This window comes from Dipteris shenzhenensis, chromosome 14, assembly GCF_047967505.1.
Source record: "Dipteris shenzhenensis isolate YYH24624 ecotype China chromosome 14, Dip_SZ_1.0, whole genome shotgun sequence".
Lineage (NCBI taxonomy): Eukaryota > Viridiplantae > Streptophyta > Polypodiopsida > Gleicheniales > Dipteridaceae > Dipteris > Dipteris shenzhenensis.
The window spans coordinates 49,683,359-49,705,369 of record NC_141609.1 but is presented as its reverse complement, the minus strand read 5'-3'; the positions used below and the strand labels follow the sequence as shown (position 1 = coordinate 49,705,369).

The window sequence follows — 22,011 nt, the reverse complement described above, 5'->3', positions numbered from 1 at the left end:
TCAGAACCTTTAACCTCAAAGCTAGGAGGTTGGGAAACATAGACCTCTTCCTGCAAATGCCCATAAGAAAAGCTGTCTTAATATCAAGCTGATATCTCTGCCAATGAAAGTGGGCAGCAAAGGCAATAGCAATGCGAATGGTAGTGATCCTGGAAGTGGGAGCAAGAGTCTCCTCAAAGTCAATGCCATGCTGCTGAGCATAGCCCTTAGCAACAAGCGAGCTTTGTAACAGTCCACTGAACCATCAGCTTTCCGTTTGATCTTGTAAACCCACTTAGTTCCAATGGCATTCTTGCCATAAGGCAAATCACACAATTCCCAAGTCAAGCCTCATAAGGTGTGATAGTCTGCAATGCTTTTGTAGGACATCTATTCAAGATGCAATTTGCACACATGACCGCATCCAACCACAACTTATTAGGTAAATGTTTGCCTTTCAACATGCATCTTGCCATTTCCATTGTTGATCTATTCTTCCGCTCACCCACGGGATTCTATTGAGGAGTATAAGGCACCGTGCATCGATGATTAATGCCACGGGAAGCCAAAAAAACAGCAAACTCCTTCGACATGTATTCACCTCCCCTGTCTGTATTAATGTGAGCAATGTGCAGCCCAGTCTCATTCTCAGCCAAGGCAATAAAGTGCTTGAAGCATGAAGAAACATCAGACTTGGATTTCAATGCGAAAATCCAAGTGTACCTAGTGAAATCATCAATAAAAGTAACAAAATAGTAGAACCCCGCAAGATCTGCAACCCTCATGGGTCCACAAACATCACTATGAACCAAATAAGACTTACGTGAAGCACCAACTCTCCCATCCTTGGGAAACGCAGCATGGTGCATCTTACCAAGTAAGCATGGTTCACAAACATGTTTGGTAGGCATATGCATTTTGGAAAGATCCACAACCATATCTTCCTTATATAACTTAGGGCTCTAAAATTGAGGTGTCCAAACCTCTCATGCCACAAATGAGTATCTATCTGCCATGGTAGAATCAATAGCAAAGGCATGTGCATCGGCAAGTGCAGCATCATCATCTCAACATCTGTCATAAACCATTCTTTTGCATGATTTAGAATGCATATTTTACTTTTTTTTTTTACTATTTGAAATTATTCTTAACCCTAAACCCTACATCCTAAATGCTAAATCCTAAGCCCTTGCACCTAGACCCTAAATCATTCAACCTATATTCTAGATTATATATTCTAAACTCTTTACCTTAGATGCTAAACCTTAAACCCTAAACCCTTGCACCTAGACCTTAAATCGTTCAACCTAGATTCTACATTCTAAACCCTTTACCTTAGATGCTAAACCCTAAACCCTAAATTGTAAACCGTAAACCATACAACTTACTTTCTATATTCTAAACTCTTAACCTTAGATACAAAGCTATAAATCCTTAACCCTAAGACGTAAACCCTACAACCTAGATCCTAGACCTTAGAACATAATCTCTAAACCCTAGACTCTAGATTATAAACCCTAGGTGTACTCTAAAAGACAAGCAATAATGTACAAAATTTAGTGATTTGTGCAATAGTTTTAGGGTGTCATCAAGTCTGTAAAGACCGCTAGACAACGTGCCAGTCAAAACCAAGGTAGAGGCATGTGTAACATTGTACACACCTCACACCATCAAAAAATAACCTTAAAGCCACATGTAGCAATGGCTGAAATAGAAATGAGGTTCTTACGAATGCCTGGAACATAAAGCACATGCTCTAGAGTGACAATATCACCAGAGACATAAGTAAGAGCAACTTGCCCAATACCTTTCACGGTATATGATGCATTATTGGCACATGTGACACTTACCCCCCTTAGATGTAAGCTCCAATGAGCTGAATAACTTCCTGCAGGGAGTGATGTGCTTGCTAGCACCACTATCAAAGAACCAGGCATCACGAACATCTGAAACTGCAATACAAGCATCATGAACATCAAGATTATATTAACATGTAACCAAGAAAGCCCAATGGTGGTCTTGTGCGAAATTAGCGGACTCCTGTCGATCTTCTGCACTAGAAAAACCAGATACTACAAGACCAAACTCTTTCTTTTTCTTTTCAGATGCTATGCCCTTCCTGCATTCAGAAATATCATGCCCAGGTTTCCTGCAATGGTTACATCTCTTCTTCTTTTTGTGATCCCCTGAAGAAAAGGCACCATGTGAATGATCAGCATGGGAATGAGAGGGCTTTCCATCTAAAACCTTGTCTTTACCTTTGTGTTTATGATGGGCAGCAAATGCTTGATCACTAGCCATAGTAGCATTGTGATTCACACGGCTTTGCTCCTCCTGAAGAAGAAGAGCAATAAGCTAGTCAAATGAGAAATGATTGGCATCACCCCTTGCAACCAACCTCAATGTAGTAGCAAAGCCTTGATATGAATCAAGCAACCCATCAAGGGTATTAGAAACCAGTTGAAAGAAAAAAGAAAGAAAGAAAGAAAGTTTATTAAAGTCTTCGGAAGATCGATGGGTCTATGAGACTGTGAAAATCCTAATACAACGAGCTGTGGTAGTGGAGCTACTAAACGAGCGTCCATACAAATGCAAAATGCAAAAATGCAGAATGGCAGTACTAAGTCCTAAGTACAACATAGTCATGTCGATGGTTGACTATATATCAATCTCAGCATCATCAACAATATCATCATCATCCCCAGCAACAGCAAGATATCACGATGGATGAGGCAGTGGAGGCATGAAGTCAGCAATAGAGTGCTGTCGGCCACTCAGAATTGTAGTCCTGGCATGTCTCTTGGTCGTAGCTCTGCGTCTAACCAGGGCTACTGTGATCCCCGTCCGTCGGGCTCCGACTCTAAACAAGGAGGGGATGTCTCCAAGTGTGATCTGTGTGTCGACCCTCTGTCTGAGCTGTCGGGTCACGGGCTCCGGGTCACGGTCATGTCGAGGCCTCGTCTCGTTGGGATCCATGTGATCTAGTTGAAAGAACTCTTTGATAGAGCTCTGAGAGGGATCAACCGAGGAAGAAGTCTGCTCCTGTCTTTGTGCTCGGAGTATCCTCTCGCGGTATCTAAGTGCCTCATGAATGAAACATGCCAAACACCGCTCGTCTGGATAAGAGATCCTCACGAATAACCTGGTTGACCTCGTGTGATAAGAGGGTAGAGAACGGAGCATCCATGCTATACTGGAAGGGAGGTAGTCTATCCATGTGGAGCCCCAGTCGCTCAAACCATCTCTCTGTACGTGCATACCAGCACCTCTGATCTCCTCTTGCTGCAAGTGCCATAGAAGAGGATAGAGCTATCCATGGTAGCCTGCTACACCCTAAGGTATAATCCCCATATTCCCTAACTTGGTACAGATATGTGATGACCTGAAATGCAACATCTAGCTGTAAAGGGGGCGACCCAAACTCAGCCTGAATGATCTGGTGAGGAACGGATGACTTACCACGAATCATCCGTAATAGCATGAGAACCTGTAACGCTCCACACGAGCCCACTTTGTATCTGACAAGTCTGGCCCCCAACAAGGGCTACCGTACATTCCCGTTGGGCGAGCCAAGGAGTCAAAAAGCAACCCCTTGGTGCGTCGATCCTAAAAGTGTGAGCGGAAGCACTGCCTCTCTAGCCTGGCCAATGAGGCATACCCTCTACTCAAGCGTGCCTACATCGCGGGTCTCATAGTAAAGCTCGGTCCGGAGAAGATAACCCCAAGATAAGTGTATGATGAAACCATCTCAAGAGATGACCCCATAAATGTGAATTGCTCCTGACTCATGATGGCTCGAGATGTATTGAAGATCATGACCTTGGTTTTACCCAGGTTGACCTTCAAATCATGAGACTCATAAAAGGACTGTAGTGCGTCTAGGTGTCTCTGAAGCCCCTCTGCTGAGGAAGACAAGAGCCACGTCATCTGCATAGAGAAAAATCTGGATCAGCGTGCCCGCAACAGAGCAACCTACATCGCCCTGTGTCTACATCACTGTCTCAAGCTCGTCAATGTAGAGGCCAAACAAGATAGGCAAAAGGACACCCTTGTTTGACCCCGATGGTACTCATGATCTCGTCTGTCCACCCGGATCCTACCCGAACTCTGCCAAAAACTCTCTCGTAAAGTGCCATGACAGCCCAAATGATCTCTAGGTCATAACCCAAGTCCTGTAGGCGCCGTATGAGGCGGGCTCTCGGAACCGTGTCAAATGCCTTGCGAAAATCCACAAAGCAACAATAAACCCTCTGCTTCCGTGACCTTGCCTCCTCGATGATACCTCTGAGCGTCAGAATGTGGTCCACAGTTCCATGATCATGCCAGAATCCGGCATGTCGTGCTGCTCTGATTCCTCAACACTCTGCAAGTCTGTTGACCTTGGAGTCAAGTACTGATGCATAAATCTTGGACATGACATGTCCAATCATAATGGTCCTGTAGTTCTCCGGGCTCATGGGATCCCCTGCCTTGTGGATGGGTGAGATAGTGTTAATGGTCCAAGTGTGTGGAAATCCCAAACAAACCGCTTCATTAAAAAGCTTTGCTAAGATCGAGGCTAGGAGGTTAATCCCATATGCAATGAACTCAGTGCATAGTCCCTCGTGATCTTTCGCTCGACCATTATGAAGTTTCATTACAACATCCTTTACCCCTCCTCTAGTGAAGAGGGTGCAGGATGTGGGACGAGGCACGTGTGAGAGGCTAGGGACTGGCTGATTTGGAATGTCATAAAGTGTGCGTGCATAATCAAACTAGATCTAGGTGTCAGTGAGTGGCGGAGGGGACCGTCCTTCTAGAAATTTCCGCCAGAAGTCCTTAGAGTTATTACTAAACAAAATGTTCAGTAGCTCCTCGTTTTGACGAACAAAGTCTAGTTTCTTCCTCCGAACCAATCTACGGTATTCAGGTAGCCTATCTGGTGCACTGGAAAGAGTGTTTTTGGTTTTGAAACTGAGTTGACGGCGTAAGGCCTTACACTCATCATCGTACCAACTATTACGAGATACGGTTCCAGGGGGTGGTGGGCGGGTGGAGCAGGTGGTGTGGGAAAAAGCGTGAATGGCAGCCTCGTGTAGTGAGCGGGTGACAAGGGCAGCACAATCCTCTAAAAGGAGTATGAAGTCAATATAAGCGAGAAGTATGTACAGACGGCCAGAGTAAGAAGGTGAGTAATCCCGATCAAAGCGTATATCGTGGTAGGTGGAGTAAGCACTGAGTGGGATGGAAGGTGCTGTGCGAAGGGAGGTGGAGATGCGAAAGAAAAGGTATGTATGATCAGCCCCTAGGGGAGAGGTGCTACAGTGAAGTCAATAATGCGAGATGTGAAGACAGGGGATCCCATGATGTAATCAACACTGGAGCCCCCCCCATGTGAAAAGCATGTGAAAGCACCTGAAGCGGGCCATCTGTCAAGACCATTATAGATAGTGAGATCATGTATCCTGCCTAGGTCTAATAAGGCCTGCCCATAGGATGAGAATGGACCTCGCCTGTCAGCCGAAAAGCGTATCATACCTACCTCCTCAAGGTCAACATCTGCCAATAGAGTGGAATCATCTCTGTAATCAAGAAGTGGTACCTGATGGGCCCTTGTCCTCGCATTGAAGTCCCCCACTAGAAGGACTTCTCCGCGGCTAGAAAAGTCAACGATGGATTGATAAAGGACAGCAAATGGGGATGTCTCATCATCACCTCGAATATCTCTGGCAAAGTGGGAGGTCTCCGGGGGGAAGTAGCAAACTGCGACAAACAGATCCTGGCTGTCCATGTGTCGTATCCGGACCCAAAGAAATCTGGAATGTGTATCTCTCTGCTCTACTGAAATGATCCCCCAAAGTGTGGATCTGAAAAGGACTACAACTCCACCTGAACCTCGAACTCCTCCTGTACCCCTTGTCTCATCTCTATAGGCAGACTCCCATGTATATCCGCTGACTATTGGAAGAGAGCGCTCTGGACTCTCATGTGTCTCTGTATAGAAGACTATGTCGTGACCTGTATAGGATTCCCAGAAGTTCCCTGGTTCTGACCATAAGATACCATTGCAGTTCCAAATGGTGCAGGACAGGGTCTCAGATATTTGAGTCTCATATACCCCGCTTCCCTATGTAGGGGAGGGGACAGGTGTCCTACGGGGGCCTGTAAGAAGTCGTCCCTCTCGTACCACTGTCCACTTCCCCTCCTTCCGGGCCTGATCCCGCTGCTGCAGCAAAGAGCGCCACTCCTCAACCTGTAGAGGTGTGAGGTCCTCATCCATAGAGATCGCTGGCTAATCTCGAAGGACTGACCTGCGTCGTAGAGCTGAAAGTCGTGCCTGAGTGTCATGAAATCGTATGATCAGGGGTTGCTCTCGGTTGAGATCTCTCCCCACCCGCCATGCCCTCTCTATCATGTGCTCAACCAAACCCAAGGTAGCGATCACGAACGCAGTCGCATCTACCATCGGTGTAGCCTCAGTGCGTGGGATCCCGCGTACTCTGATGTTGAGAGCCTTACTGGCTCTCTGCTACTGCTCCGTGAGGGTAGCCGAAACGGTGACCCTTGCGGGTTCCCGTTTGGCCACGTCAACCCCAATGGAAGTCTCCTCAGTAGCAGATTGCATGCTCGCAATCTGTGCCTCGACCAACGGGGTACTCCCTGGGGCAGTGTGTATGGCTGTAACCTCCTGTCGGAGCTGCATGATATCATGTCTGAGTCCCTGAATAAGGCCCGCCTGCTCCCAAATGGCCCTAGCCTGCTCCTGTATGATGCAGCTGTGCTCCTGGTTGAAGCGGACCTGCTCCTGTGCGAAGCGAGTCAGCTCCATCTCACACTCACAAAAACTATGTATCTCCGTTAGCAGAGTCTCACGGGCCTCTAGTGTATCAGTCCACCCATGTCCATGCTGAAACTGTGGTGACTGTGGCATGAAAGAGTGGGACTGAGTCCGGAAACTGGACGGTGGCTGAGTGAGGAACGGAGATGACAGTGGAATGGAATAATCTCATTAATGTTGGCCAACTGTTCTTTCAAATCCTTCACATTAGTGAGATAGACATCCATGTTACCACCCTCATCAAGCTTTAAATCTTTCAATTGCCTCCGAAGATAGGCAACCCTTGCCTCATTCCGCACCTGATACAAAGATGCAAGCTGATCCCATGCTTGCTTAGCTGTCTTGCAAGACCGAATATGAGGGATAATAACCCGTTTCACTGAAAGAGCAATCAAGGCATCTGCTTTGGCATCACGACCATTCCACTAAATTTACTCCTGTAAAGGAGACAAAGCACTTGGAGCAAGAGGTGCAAGAGTCTTGACTGTAGGAGTAGACCCATCACCTGAAGACCCATCACCTGAAGAAGCAGAGGCTGCAGGTGTAGCACCAGTAACAGTGCGTGTAGGCCTAGCCTCAGAACCTGAAACAATATGCCATAGATTCTTGGCAACCAAAACATGTCCCATCATGAATGACCACATGGGATAATTAGTGCCATCAAGCTTGTCATCGGCCCCAATCAGCCCAAACAAATCATCTTTGCTACCAGACATGGTGCTGAAATACAAGGCAAATGCACCAATTGGCAAAGCAAATGAGATAAAGGCAACCTCTCAAAATCAATTGCCAAAAAACTGCTCAAGCTTCAAAGCTTATGTCTGCAAAAGACTCTGCTGTCCCAAGGTGTACCTATTGCAAGAAAAATCCCCAAAGGCAACACGAGGCCTTCCCAAAATTCAAATAAAGCAGAAATTGGAAAAAAAACCAATGCAACAACGGCTTACCCAATGATGAACAGCAGTGACAGGCTCTGAAAGCGAGCAAATGAGGACTGGAAATGAGAATTACAACAAAAGAAGTGTTCCCACGAGGAGGAGAGCACGTAGAAATGGAGAGAAAGAGATCCAATGGAGAGAAGCTCGCAGCCCAAGGCAAAGGGATGCCAAATGAGGAGGGAAGGGCTCAAAGAGAAGTCTCCGGATCAATTCAGCAGCTCCAAATGGCTCCAAACGCTGACACGCAGCTCGAGGCAGCTCCAAAATGCTGGCACGCAGCTCGAGACAGCTCCGAAATGCTGAAAATCTGAGAAATGATTGGTGCGCATCCTGAGGCAGGTCCGTACTGCAGTGAATGTACTGAAATTCTGACAAACCGGACAGAAGTACAGAATTTTCTGATAGATGTACGGATTTCCGTACAATTTCTGACACATGTATGGATTTCCGTATAATTTGACGCCTACATGGGCTGGGAAAGAACCTTATGTTGCATGTGCTAAAGATCCTATATGGGCTGGGAAAGAACAAAATTTCAGCATACAAAATTTCTGACACATGTATGGATTTCCGTACAATTTTTGACGCCTACATGGGTTGTATGAATTGTGTGCTCCTTAGCAGAGAGGAAAGAAACTGCAAAATATGCCCCACAAGGGAAATAGAAAATGAACAGCATGTAGAGCCCATGCACAATCAGAGAAGGCTATGGAGACAGCAGAGATCTAAAGAATCTGCTGGAGCAGCCAGACAAAAAGCTGGGAAGCTACTTGAAATAGATTTTGGAACATCGCAATAACGTACTGGATCTAGCACGCGTAAGGAATCACTATTAGTTGATAGTGATCGCCAGTCCCATAGATCCTGAAGGGTCTCCCACGGACTTTAATCCAATCATATCATATCATAACATCTCTCTCTCTCTCTCTCTCTCTCTCTCTCTCTCTCTCTCTCTCTCTCTATATATATATATATATATATATATATATATATATGTCTGTCTCTCTGTATGTACGTATATTCACTGCCAAACTAAACAAGAATGACAAGTTTAGATAGAATCTACAAACCAGAGAATCTGAGGTGCACATGCCCAAACTCCCATGCCATGCCGTTGAACCCAAATCATTCACACGGTGAGCTGTTATACATGCAGACGTATCACGAACAAATGTGAGGGATTGCTTAGGAATGGATCTCCCAACATAAGGGCAACTGCGCCAGTAGACAATGTTCGAAATGCTTTTGTACTACTGAAGCACAGCAAAGTTAACTTAATGAAATGCAGCAGCTACCTCCTCCAATGGAGGTACAATTATACCACTGTAGGGATTGTAAATGACCTTACCATTCACGGCTTCACCTCGTCCGATACTATTTATCAAACTTGAAATGAGGTCCTGCACAAAATAATTCCATTAGTTTCCTTGCACACCAAATAAATCAAACTCCAAAAAGGAAACTAGTTACAGAGAGACATGAATCTTTCTATTATTGTGGACCTGCTGGGAGGCAGAATGTTGCAAAATAATTTGCAAGTATGGAAGGACTGCAGAAGCCGGGATCATGTTACTAAGCCCTGAGGTTGTACAAGATTGGGATGCTAGCTGTGGAAGAGTCTGCAGAAGGAACACAATTCACCGATGCATTAAGCAAACACAGCATTAAACAAGCCTTACGGCCAGCTATTCGTGCACACATAAAATTTACAGCAAAAAGGTTAATCGCCTGCATAAAGAGAGTTTCTGTTTGATTGACCTAGAAAACACAGCAATAGAAATGTTGTGCATAAGTGAGATACATGTCTAGGTAGCTTGAAAGAAGACTGGACAGAGGAACCACAACCCACTTGAACAGAAGTCATATCCCCTAAATATGAAATGAGACCCAAACCACTGTCCTCTAGACTGATGAGCAAAGACTCAAACCACTAATTTCATAAAACAAGCCCTACCTTCCCCTTTGCACAAAATACACGCTGCTTGCATTGTTCATGGGGAATATACGACACTTCAACTTCAATAAACCACACTGTTCTAATAATAAAGTTGCACAAAGCTGTCATTTGCAAGGATTAGATTCGACACAGCTATCCATACAAAGCGATTAAGCCAAATAGATAACCCAAGACGTACAGCTGCACTATGCATGAAAGAACGTCTTGCTTGACTTCTTAATGTAAACCTTTTGTTGTTCCAAAGCAAATAAGATAACTGGATTCAAAGCACAAACAGTTGCATGTCAAAAAAATCACTCTTTCATTTGGCTTTCTATTCATGGAGGGATTGCACTAAATTATTGGAGGTACAGGTTTGGGACTCGCTCTTCGTGCCTATGTTCCTCTCTGCTAAGGAGTCAATTCAGCGTGGCCTATGGATTGCAGACAAGCCATGGTTGTCTAGAGGGGGATTATGAGAATTTTGAGTACATGTGCTCCCTCCCCTTTCTTCATCAACTAGAGCTTAGTGCCTTGGCTCTCTCTACTCAGGTGTTTTATAAGATTCATAGCTCCTCAGGGGCTTTTTCGTTTCAGCATCATTCGGCTATGCTCTTTGAACGTTGTTCCCTCATCTCCCTACAAACCTGCACATGCCTTAGTGGACACATATTAGGCAATCATAATGAGCATTGCATCTTGGCATGTTTGGAGATCCAATTGCTTAGAGACACTTGATGGTTCCCAAACATCTCACACCATGGTTTCACGGAGGGTAAAGCACAATCTCCCAAACCTCAGTGTCAACAAGATAAAGCACTACTACATAGCTTAAAAATGTGGGGTTAGTGAGGGATACCATTATTATGTTGTTCAAGACCGAAATCAAGAACTCTATAGACATATTTTGTCTATAGGCTGTTGTGGGCTGAGATTCTAGAAAGCAATGAGCATGAACCAAAGCAAAGGAAAGAGGTAAAGGTCAAAGAACGCGGTGTCAAGAATCTGAAATTGCACAACGAAATTTAAAGTTGCAATAGATTGGGTTGATGCTACATAGAAGGTAGATAGGTTCTTAGGAATGAATAGAGTAGAGCACAGCTTAACCATTCGCTATCTTAAGTGAGTAGAAGACCATAGTCTTGCTCTAGTTTTCCATGATTGGGATTGGCGATAGATTGCATGGAAGGTCTAGTTTTGCACATGGTTGCAGATAATAGCAGTTCGAGTCACACCCTCCAATTATATTCTTTGGTAGAAGTGTACCAAGGAAACAAGTTAGAAGGACATCTGATGACTAGAGATCCCAAACTAGACACGATGAGTTTTGTTGTTGTCATCTTTTGCAAGTACTTGTAGTTTTCCATTTAAGAACTACAAGTGATAGCATGCAATTATTTGAGCTAAATAGTTACAAGTGTTTGGGAAAGCGCAAGAAGAGACTAACTAAAGAGAATAAGGTGGGCCCCTACTTCAAATCTCTTACAGTTTCTCTTTCTACCAGAGGTGACCCAACCCCCATAGACTAAGTCCAACAAGGCCACCTAGGTAGGCAATCTAGGAACATGCCCAAACTCATCCTCTAAAAACACAACATCGTGCAGCTTCGATCTCATGATAGTCACTCGTAAGGTTGAAACCAAAAACTCCATCACGCATAGCAGGGACTAGCTACTATGGCATCCCCACTAACGTCATCAGCGCCCAACTGTGGGTGTAGACCATGGTATAAACATATGCTCTCATACATACAAATCCACACACCCACACATACTTGAGCATCCATTTATACAAAATCTTCGTACTGATTTCTGTCGGCACTCCCGAGGTGAAGGGCAGACTCAGCCATGATGAAGGCTAGCACTAAAGGAGAAGTTGGGATTTACTAAAACAAGCGCGGTAGTTGTTTGGAATCAGCATAATATTTGAGATTTCCATTTTCTCCTGTTTGGGATTTACATTTTGCCTCATTTGGGATTACTAGGGGTTGTTTGGGATTTACTGTTTGCGATTTAGTAAAACAAGCATGGAGTTTTTTGAGATTTACTAAAAACAAGCTCGGGGTTCTATTAGATTTTCCGTCTTAATGTTGTGGTCTACCCCTACCCTGGAACCTTCTGATTGTTCCATGTCAAGCCTCTTTACCCATTTTGCTTGCCATCTTGCCACATTGCCTGCTGCCTCAAACATTATTGATGCACCGATTGAAGGAAATGGGACATGGCAGATCTCATACAAGTATTAAATTTGAATGTTTACTATTGTAGACATTCATGAATGCTTGCTATTGTAGAAAAGAAATGGAACCGTTGGAAGCAACAATTAGTGTTTAGTAAATTTTGAACTCCCGCAAATGAGAACCGGTCTCCCTTTTACTGATTATCACATCCTTGGGAATTTGACCCACGATCATGTGAATTGTGAATTTTTTTCCTTTGCCCTTCAATTTCCTCTTTAACATTGAGGCTCCTAGTACATTGCTTCCATCCATTTCTCTGACTTCCTGTGGAGCCATAAGTGCCATAACGGCATCGGATGTGATCTAATTCTCTCTGGCAATAACTGCAACCTTGATGTTCTCATATCCATGCCTTTCGCCTTTCTCTTTCTTTGGCTGCCCTGCACATGCTTCCTTGACCCTTTGCTTGTGTTATATCTCCATACTTTTGTTTTGTCATGACAAGAGAAATGATTATTTAGTTAATTAATAGTCATTAGAACCTTATTATTGTTAGGCGCCAATTTGATGGTGCGGTTATATGTTTGTATTTATGATCGATCAAGCGGTGTAAATAGTACCACCAAAACTATGTAACATTGGCCAATGATTAGTAATAAAGATGTGCACACACGTGTCTAGGTCCTAGGGACAATACGAAAGGGAAAGGGTGCATTAGAGTGCATTGAATGGTAGGTGCATGGGTCATAGGATAAGGGTAGGTGTAAATGGGAAGATGGAAGTTGAGTGATCTCAAGGGACATTAATGAAAGGGTATCACCCTTTCATTGTGAATCTCATGTAGCATTCTCTCTACCACATTGCATTCATCTGCCATCTCTCTCCCACCTTGCATGTGTTAGAATTATAGATATAATTCAACAGTGACCAATGTAATTTAATAAGCTAGTTAGGGGCACTTTTCCCTCTTTAAGAGGTTTTTCCTCCTAACCGCAGTAAGTTCACTAACTATGGTTAGTGACTACTAAGGTTTTGTCACTAGGACAAAACCTTATCTCTCACTCATTGTGTTGTACTCTTCACACTCTATTGCAACTCAGCTTTCAGCTTCCAAGCTTTCAGCTCTCACTCTCTTGCTCTCTCTCACTCTCCATTCTCTCACATTTGGTATCAGAGCATTTGATCCCTCTTCCCCGTTTAGCTCCAGCCTATAGCCTGCGCTCTTGCTGCTACATCTCGCCCGTACAGTCCGTACGACTGTACGGAACCTGCACTTGGTCTCTGCATGTCCGTACCTGCCGTACTGCTCCAGCTGCATCCGTACCTTCCGTACAGCTCGCAGAGGTCATCCGTACATCGCGTCTGTACCGTCCGTACAGCTCGCAGAGGTCGTCCGTACATCGCGTCCGTACAGTTCGTCGTCAGACTGTACGGTTCGCCGTGCAGTGTCGTACAGCTCACCGCCACCAACCGCACAACTAGCTGTCTTCGTCCGTACCAACACGTACGTTCTCCGTACTGTCATCCGTACAGTACTTCCGTATTGTCAGCCGTACAGCACTTCCGTACCGTCTTTCGTACAGTACTTCCGTACTGGACCTGCTTCCGTACAGCAGGTAGTCCTTTGATTTCGTACAGGAGAAACTCGCAGGTGATCTTTGGCAGGCACATTTTGCAGACAGTCATTGTTTGGCACAGTTTTTTGGGAGTACATTTGGGGCATTTTGTTTGTTGCAGACACTGCAATCATTTTGTAGTTTCGGAGCTACACTTGGAGCAAACATTGCAGATTTGGTCTGAAATTTGGGGCTTTCTGCTGAAATTGCAAAATTTGGGGCTTTCTGTACTTCTACCCCTTTCTGGTTGCAATTTCAAGCTCGAAATTTGGGGCTTTTAGTTCTGTAGTACAATTTCTTGAAGAAATTTGGGCATTTTATAATTACACTGCAATCTCGCAGTGAAATTTGGGGCTTTTGCAGACAGAGCGCAATTCTTGCAACATTTGGGGCTTTTGATCAATTTGCCCCTTTCCGGTTGCAATTTCAGGCCTATTTTGGGGCTTTTGTGTTTGGAGAGCAATTTCTAGAGTTTTCAGTTCATACTGCCTTTCTTGGAGTGTTTTGCAGCACTTTTGGCAGATTCTGGAGAGTTTTTGATGCTTGGACAGATTTCTGACAGTGCAAGTACAGAAATCTGAGTTGCATTTACAGCCAGTGCTTGGCTGTGTTTTTTGGGAGTTGTGCATTTCATTCCCAGTAAGGGACTTCAGTTTTGTATCTACTTAAATCTCTTTCTCAGATATGGCCCAACAAAATCAGAATGACTTCCAGTTCGGTGGTCTTTCACAGGAAGACAAGTTGGATGGTACCAACTACTCCCTCTGGAGTTTTATGGTACGCAATATTCTGATTTCTCGCAATTTATGGGATTATGTGAATGGGGTGAGATCCGACCAGCAGGTATGGCACCTAATACCCCTCCTCAGCAAGGAGGTGGAAGAAATCGTGCACAAGGGGCAGCTGCAGAACAAGTTGTTGGTGCAGCTATAGCCACTACTCCAGTCAGAAGAGATGGGATTCACGGGATGCCTTAGCTCTGTCATGCATCTCTCTTTCAGTGAAAAGATTTATCATTCCGCATATCCGGTCGAGTAAGACCACCAAGGCAGCGTGGGATATTTTAAAAAGCATGTATGCAGCCCGGAATGATGCAAGGGTATCTTTCTTGAAAAGAGAGTTAAGTAATACACATATGGAAGAGGGTGACTCCATGTCAGTCCACCTCACAAAGCTATAGGATCTCAGAGAGCAATTGTTAAATATAGATGAAATTATTCCTGATTCAGAGATGATTACAACCACTCTGAATTCTCTTCCTGAGTCTTATCTCAGCTTTCATACCTCGCTGAACTTATCATTGAGGGGGGGTGCAAATCCTCTCACTTTTCATGAGTTGATAGGACTTCTGCTTCAGAAAGAGTAGACCAGGAAAAACTTGGCTTCACGTGCAGGTGAACAAGCCATGCTCTCAAAGTTTAAATCAAAAACAAAGGGACACGCAAAGACATCAGTAAATCAGCTTTCCAGTGGGTTAGGACAGCCTTCACAAAAGGCTAAAAATGATGCAAGTAAGCCCAAGAAGAAGGGTTTTTGTCACTACTGCAAAAAGCCAGGTCATCACATTGCAGAATGCAGAAAAAGGCTTGCAAAAGAGAAGAAAAATAGCTCCGGTATGGCTGTTTCAGATTCAGCTCCTCATGCATCTGACAGTGGGGATGTGCAGCCAACTTTGTTGGACAGGATTATGCCTTTTTATCTTGCATTTCAGATTCTAGGCTGGCTGTTCCAGATGCTCGGGATAGTACAGCCACTTGCAGTGATGATACATATGCATTTTTGACTTGCAGTTATGACTCTTCTACGGATGCATCTGCTTTCAATGTCAATGAAACACTGAACACTTGGTATTTGACAGCGGTGCATCCAAGCACATCACTTCTAAGAAGTGTCTTTTTACTTCCTTGCATCCACCTCCCGTTGGTAAGAAAGTCACTTGTGCCAACAACTCATCATATTCAGTACGTGGCACAGGAGATGTTGAGCTCACTGCCATTGATGGCTCAATTTTCAGACTTTCAGATGTCTTATATGTGCCTAGTATAACCAAAAATCTTCTTTCAGTGTCCACTCTTAACAGAGCTGGATTTCAGGTCATCTTTGAGGATGACAAATGAGCTGTCTGAGACAGGGAAGATGACTATGCCTTAAGGTTATCTGGTACTCTGCTCTGTGGGCTTTTCCAGCTTGATCTTTTTGAGAAAAGAGCAGCCCATGCTCTTGCAGTTTCTACCCTACAGCTGCCATGCAGAATGCAGAATTATGGCATGCCCGATATGGCCACATGCATTACAACAGCTTGATGACACTTCAGAAGTATTCCATGGTTGATGCATTGCCACCTCTTGAGATACCTCCTCCACATGCCTGTGAAGGGTGCATTTTAGGCAAGATGCATAGATTTCCCTTCAAGAAGAATGGTTCAGTTAAAGCTGTCCGCAAATTACAGCTTATACACAGTGATGTCTGTGGTCCCATGAGGACTCCATCGTTGGGTGGTCATCTCTACTTCGTTACATTTATTGATGATTACTCCAATTTCACTTGGGTTTTTGGGCTGAAACGCAAATTAGAAGTGTTCACGGTGTTTAAACACTTTTCAGCCATGGTTGGAAATGAAACCGGACTCAAGATACAGACATTGCGCACAGATAGAGGTGGGGAATACTTGTCTGCAGATTTTGATGCATTTCTGAAAGGCAAGGGTATTGTGCATCAGCTCACAGTCAGGCTGACCCTTCAGCAAAATGGCAAAGCTGAGAGGAAAAATAGAACTCTCATGGAGATGGACAGATGTATGCTGAAAAGCAAACACATGCCTCACAAATTCTGGCTTGAGGGTTTGATGTGTGCCAATTACATTTTGAATCATCTCACAGTCAGGCTGACCCTTCAGCAAAATGGCAAAGCTGAGAGGAAAAATAGAACTCTCATGGAGATGGACAGATGTATGCTGAAAAGCAAACACATGCCTCACAAATTCTGGCTTGAGGGTTTGATGTGTGCCAATTATATTTTGAATCAGGCTCCCACTAAGGCTTTAAAAACAAAAACTCCCTATGAGGTCTAGAATGATAGAAATCCTTCAGTGGATCACTTCCGAGTCTTTGGATGCCTTGCTTATGCTCATGTGCCAATTGAATTTAGGCACAAGTTGTCAGATAAGGCCATTAAGTGCATATTTGTTGGGTACAGTGCAGAAAGCAAGGGGTACCGTCTCTACAATCCTGCTACACGCAAGATCATAGTAAGTAGAGATGTGATATTTGCTGAAAATTCAGCTCTCACTCAGGCTGAATTTCAAACGCCTTCTTCTTCAGAGGATGTCTTTGAGGGGTGCTACCCATTGCCTTGGGTTCCCCTGCTGATTTTTCTGATGCAAATCAGAATTTACAGCCACCTCCAGATGCTTTAGTCCCACCACAGGATGTCTTGCCCCCTCCACAGGCAGTGGAACAGGTGGTGCAGCAAGAAATTGCAGACATACATGCAGCAAAAACAGTCCCAAACTGGCTATTACAGACTCTTAGGGAGAGTAAAATTGATGCTCCGTTACCTGGCAGGACTCGCAGTGCAGCAAGGCACATGGAAGGTGCTAATTCAGTGGAATCAGCATATGCAGGTACTCTTCTTGATGAGGAGGAACCTGCCACATTCGAAGAGGCAAAGGACAATGTGCATTGGATGAATGCCATGCACGATGAGTTGCAGTCCATTGCAAAAAATTAGACTTGGGATGTTGTAGACCTGCCACCGGGTAAACATGCCATTGGCACACGATGGGTTTTCAAGATCAAACGGAAGCCAGATGGCTCCATTGACAGATATAAGGCAAGGCTGGTTGCTAAAGGCTATGCTCAGAAAAAGGGCATAGATTATGAGAAGACATTCGCTCCTACATCCCAGATGACCACCATCCGATCAGTTATTGCAATGGCTGCACATTTTGAGTGGAATGTTCATCAGTTGGAAATAAAAACAGCCTGCTTAAATGGGGACTTGCTGGAAGAGGTGTATGTCAAACAACCTCCGAGCTTTGAAATTACAGCAAATGCACTTCAAGTATGCAAGCTCAACAAAGCTTTATATGGGCTGAAACAGACCCCTCGTGCATGGTATGCCAAAATCCATGCCTTTTTGACCAGCAAGGGGCTGCACAATAGTCCTACTGAGAACACCCTCTACATCAAGATGGATGGGGGGGAAATTTTAGTCATCCTTCTTTATGTCGATGACTTACTGCTCACAGGGTCCAATGAAGACAAAATTGCAGATTTCAAAGCTGATTTGCGGACCAACTTTGACATGTCAGATTTGGGGCTGCTTCACTTTTATTTGGGGATCCAATTCTCTCATGAGAGACGTGGCACTGTTATGTCTCAGTCCAAGTATGTTCAGAAACTCTTGGACAGATTTAACATGCATGATTGTAAGCCCATAGCCACTCCCATGGAGCCGGGGCTGAAACTCACAATGCATGATGCAGGAGAATTAGTTGATGCCACACTTTACAGTCAGGCTGTTGGATGCCTCATATATCTCTGCAACACTAGACCTGATATTCAGTTTGCAATATCTCAGGTGAGCAGGTACATGCATAGTCCAAAAACTATGCATTGGCAGACAGTTCAGCGCATCTTCCGTTATTTGTAGGGCACAAAGTCTTTTGTCTTGCTATTTCCCGGGGGGGTGACTTGCAGATGCATGCCTACAGTGATTCAGATTGGGCTGGTGATTATGATACTAGGCAGTCCACTAGTGGCAATTGTTTCTTTTTGGGTAAATCTTGCATTTCCTGGCTGAGCAAGAAACAATCTACAGTGGCTACCTCATCATGTGAAGCTGAGTACAGGGCAGCTTTCACAGCAACAGTTGAATGTGTCTGGCTGCGACGTCTATTTGCTCATCTTCATCTATCTTTGGAGGGTCCTTCTCCAATTCTCACTGATAGTCAGAGTGCCATTGCAGTGGCAAAGAATCCAATGTTTCATGCTCGCACGAAGCACATTGAGGTTCACTATCACTACGTCAGAGAGAAGTTGCATGCAGGAGAGATCAGTATGATCTTTGTGTCCACACATGACAACGTTGCAGATATTTTCACCAAAGCACTACCACGTGAAAAGTTTGAGGCATTTCGTAGTGCCCTGAACTTATATCCGTCTGGTGATTGATCAGCCTTGTACATGACATTGACACTGCAGGGGGGTGTTAGAATCATAGATATAATTGGGCAGTGACCAATGTAATTTACTAAGCTAGTTAGGGGCACTTTTCCCTCTTTAAGAGGTTTTCCCCCCTAACCGGAGTTAGTTCACTAACTATGGTTAGTGACTACTAAGGTTTTGTCACTAGGACAAAACCTTATCTCTCACTCATTGTGTTGTACTCTTCACACTCTTCTATTGCAACTCAGCTTTCAGCTCTCACTCTCTTGCTCTCTCTCACTCTCCATTCTCTCACAGCATGTAGGTCGAAATAGAAACAAGTCCTCTCACGAGGGTGCTCTTCCCCATTGGAGGGCCAATTGGCATTCAAATTATGCATGCATTGTACACATTTGCATTCTCAAAAAGTCTGGTTTTTCACATTTGGTATCAGAGCGGCGACAGTCCACGGGCGGGACAAGAAGAGGGTGAGAGAGCAACGCGCAGAATCGTGGCGGAAGCACTAGTAGGAGGAAGGCATGGTCCGCGACAACCGCGGACGACAGAAGAGAAGGACGAAGTGAACAAGCACGAGAGTCGCGGGAGAAGGCGCGGCCAGGGAACGCAAGACAACGAAATCTGATGTCGGGACCTCGGCGACATGCATGCACAACGCAGCTTACTTTCCGGGCTGCAAACATCTCCTTCCCGACCAACCCTGAATTGTCGAGGTTTTGGAACAAGGTATTTTTCTGAAAATTTTTTGTCTTGAATGGTGAACGGGGTGACTCCCCCCCGGTGTGAATGTACCCTTAAAATCCTTAAACTGTGAGGAAAAGGAACTCCCCCGTTCTCCCCAACGGGAAGTCGGATCGGAACAAGATTTTAAGGGGGTGATCCACCCATCAAGTACCCCCTATAACGGTATTTAGAGCTCCAATCCGCTCAAAACAAGTAGCCCAAACGGAGCGTACCAATTTACAGCAGAAATACAAGAAGGAAAGCTTAAAAGAGAAGGAAGAGGAGGTCATTTCAAGTGTCTTCTCAACACAAACAACGCAGGAGTCGGATAAGTATCACCAACTCTACAACACTTGACTTTTGCTGTAAAATAAACCCCTTTTTTGAAATTACAGCAAGTAAACCCCTTTTTTGAAATTACAGCAAGTCATTTTCTCTCTTGTATTACTAAAAGGAAAGAATGGAAGGGGAAGGAAGATATAACAATGAACTTATTCCTTTTTCTCCATTACCCCAAGGAGAGAGAGAGAGAACACCTTCACCCCCTCCTGAAGAGGATGAATTAGGTGAGAGTTACACACATCTTGAGTATGATAACCCACAAATAGATTTACAGTAGTCTTTCCTTCAAGAACCTCTTGATAGGGAGTTCTCCTTTCGTAATGAAAAAAGAAATGAGACCAACCAAGAACAGGGTGATGAGTTTACGCCTTCAACTCAAAACCCAGCACACATGGATTATAATCCAAGTGCAAGAGGAAGAGAGGAGACTCCTGTTGATAAGCTGATTTTCAAGCTTAGCAATATGATTAAGCAGTCCATTATGACAAGATTAGGGACTAAAAGGACTTTAAACTTTGGGGATGAAGAGTTGAGTACCCCTTCTAAGACGTCCAAATTCCAACCACGAGATAGAATTGAGTTCCCCAAATATGATGGGACAAGGGAGGCTAACAAAATCCTCAATTGAATTCGTCATTTTGAGCTATACTTTGCCCATCAAGACAAGACCAAGCAAGAGAAGCTTGCTCTTGCCACATTGCATCTGCAGAAGGATGCTCTAATGTGGTGGTCTTTGTCACAAACAAGAAAAGAGCCTATTCATGAATGGGCTAAGTTCATGGAGCAACTGAAAGCCACTTTCATGCCACCGAGGCATGAAGAGAACCTAACCTTTCGTTGGGAGAGGTTTAGGCAATTCGATAATGAGAGTAATGCAGATTTTACAGCCAGATTTTGAAAACTCTCTCTAGAGTTACCCAAAAAGAGTGAGGAAGATAGGAGAAAGAAGTATTTAGCAGCCTTAAGCGAAATAGCCGAGAGGAAACTGAATCCTCGTAAACCCTTCAATAAGGAGGGTGGGTCATCATCTAAGACCAACAATATACACATTTTTAGGAAACCAAACCGGTTTAAGAATAATAAAGGCAAGGGTAAAGCTCTTGTAAGGAATGTGGACAGCCAATCACGTCCTGATGGGTGCCATTTCCTTCTATGATGGACAAAGAGAAGAGGAAGTTAATTAAGGAAGAAAAATGTTTCGGATGTAAGAAACATAAGCCAGGGCATGTATGGCATAAGTGTCCCGTTCTCTTGGCTAAGATTGCCAAGACGAATTCAATAAAAGGGAAAGCCAAGGCATCCAAGCAGGAGGGTGAGGCTTCTACCTTGTCACCCTCAAAATCTACTGTGACTATTGAGCCAATAGTGAATGCTGTCCATTCGGCCAATACCTTTGGGCCTCATGATCTTTTTAAGGTGTATGGATTCGTGAGAATGGACAGAGAATAGTGGTTCTCCTAGACGATGGATGTAATTATGACTTAGTGAGTGATAGATTGGTAAAATTACTCCATCTTAAACCAAAACCTATAAAAAACATGTCGCTCTCAAGAGCTTTTAGGGGACACTATGAAGAAGACACATCCATAGTACGGAATATTCCTTTTCGTATACAAAAATATAGAGACCGAAGGGATTTTCTAGTAGCTCCTTTACAAGACGTTGACATGATTCTAGGTAAACCATGGCGGTATGATTTTAACTCTGCTATTCATCCTCATACTCATCATTGTTGCTTTGTACATAAGGATCGCAGGGGATCGGTACGGATGCGAGTGGTACCTCGATTGGGGCAGTGTTGATGCAAGGAGGGCATCCCATTGCTTATGAGAGTAGAAAACTTCAAGGGGCTGAATTGAAATATATCACGTATGAGAATAAGTTACTAGCAGTCATTCATACTTTAAAGTTATGGAAGCATTATTTATATGGTTCTGCTTTCAAGATTAAGACCAACCATCAAAGTATCAAGCACTTGTTTTCTCAACCCATTGTTTCTTCAAGGCAAATCAAATGGGTTGAATATATTCAATCCTTTGGGCAACCAAATATTGAATATCAGCCAGGAAAGGAGAATTTAGTACTTTGAGTAGACAGCCCCAAGTTAATCACATTTCTGTGATTAAGAAGAAATCATTAGGAGCAATGATTGAAGCTTATTCTTTAGATCAGGACTTCGCTGACATTTATGAGAAGATTCAGTGTAATGAGGTCGGGGGTTTAGAGGCTTATTCCATCGTGGATGGATACTTATTTTTGGAACGTGCCATATGTGTACCCAAAACATTTCAGTATCTAGTCATGAGTGAGTTACGT

General features: G+C 44.1%; 1 protein-coding gene across 1 annotated transcript in view; it reads right to left on the bottom strand.

The window, feature by feature from the left end:
- The window catches only part of LOC147894764 (uncharacterized), a 92,552-nt gene that overhangs the window by 5,763 nt on the left and 64,778 nt on the right, over positions 1 to 22,011 (bottom strand). Inside the window, exons 17-19 of the mRNA XM_087385233.1 lie at positions 9,237 to 9,353; positions 9,083 to 9,134; positions 8,805 to 8,875 (exon numbers count right to left, since the gene is read on the bottom strand). Coding sequence (XP_087241359.1) covers positions 8,805 to 8,875; positions 9,083 to 9,134; positions 9,237 to 9,353 — 240 coding nt within the window. The remainder of the gene's footprint in view (positions 1 to 8,804; positions 8,876 to 9,082; positions 9,135 to 9,236; positions 9,354 to 22,011) is intronic.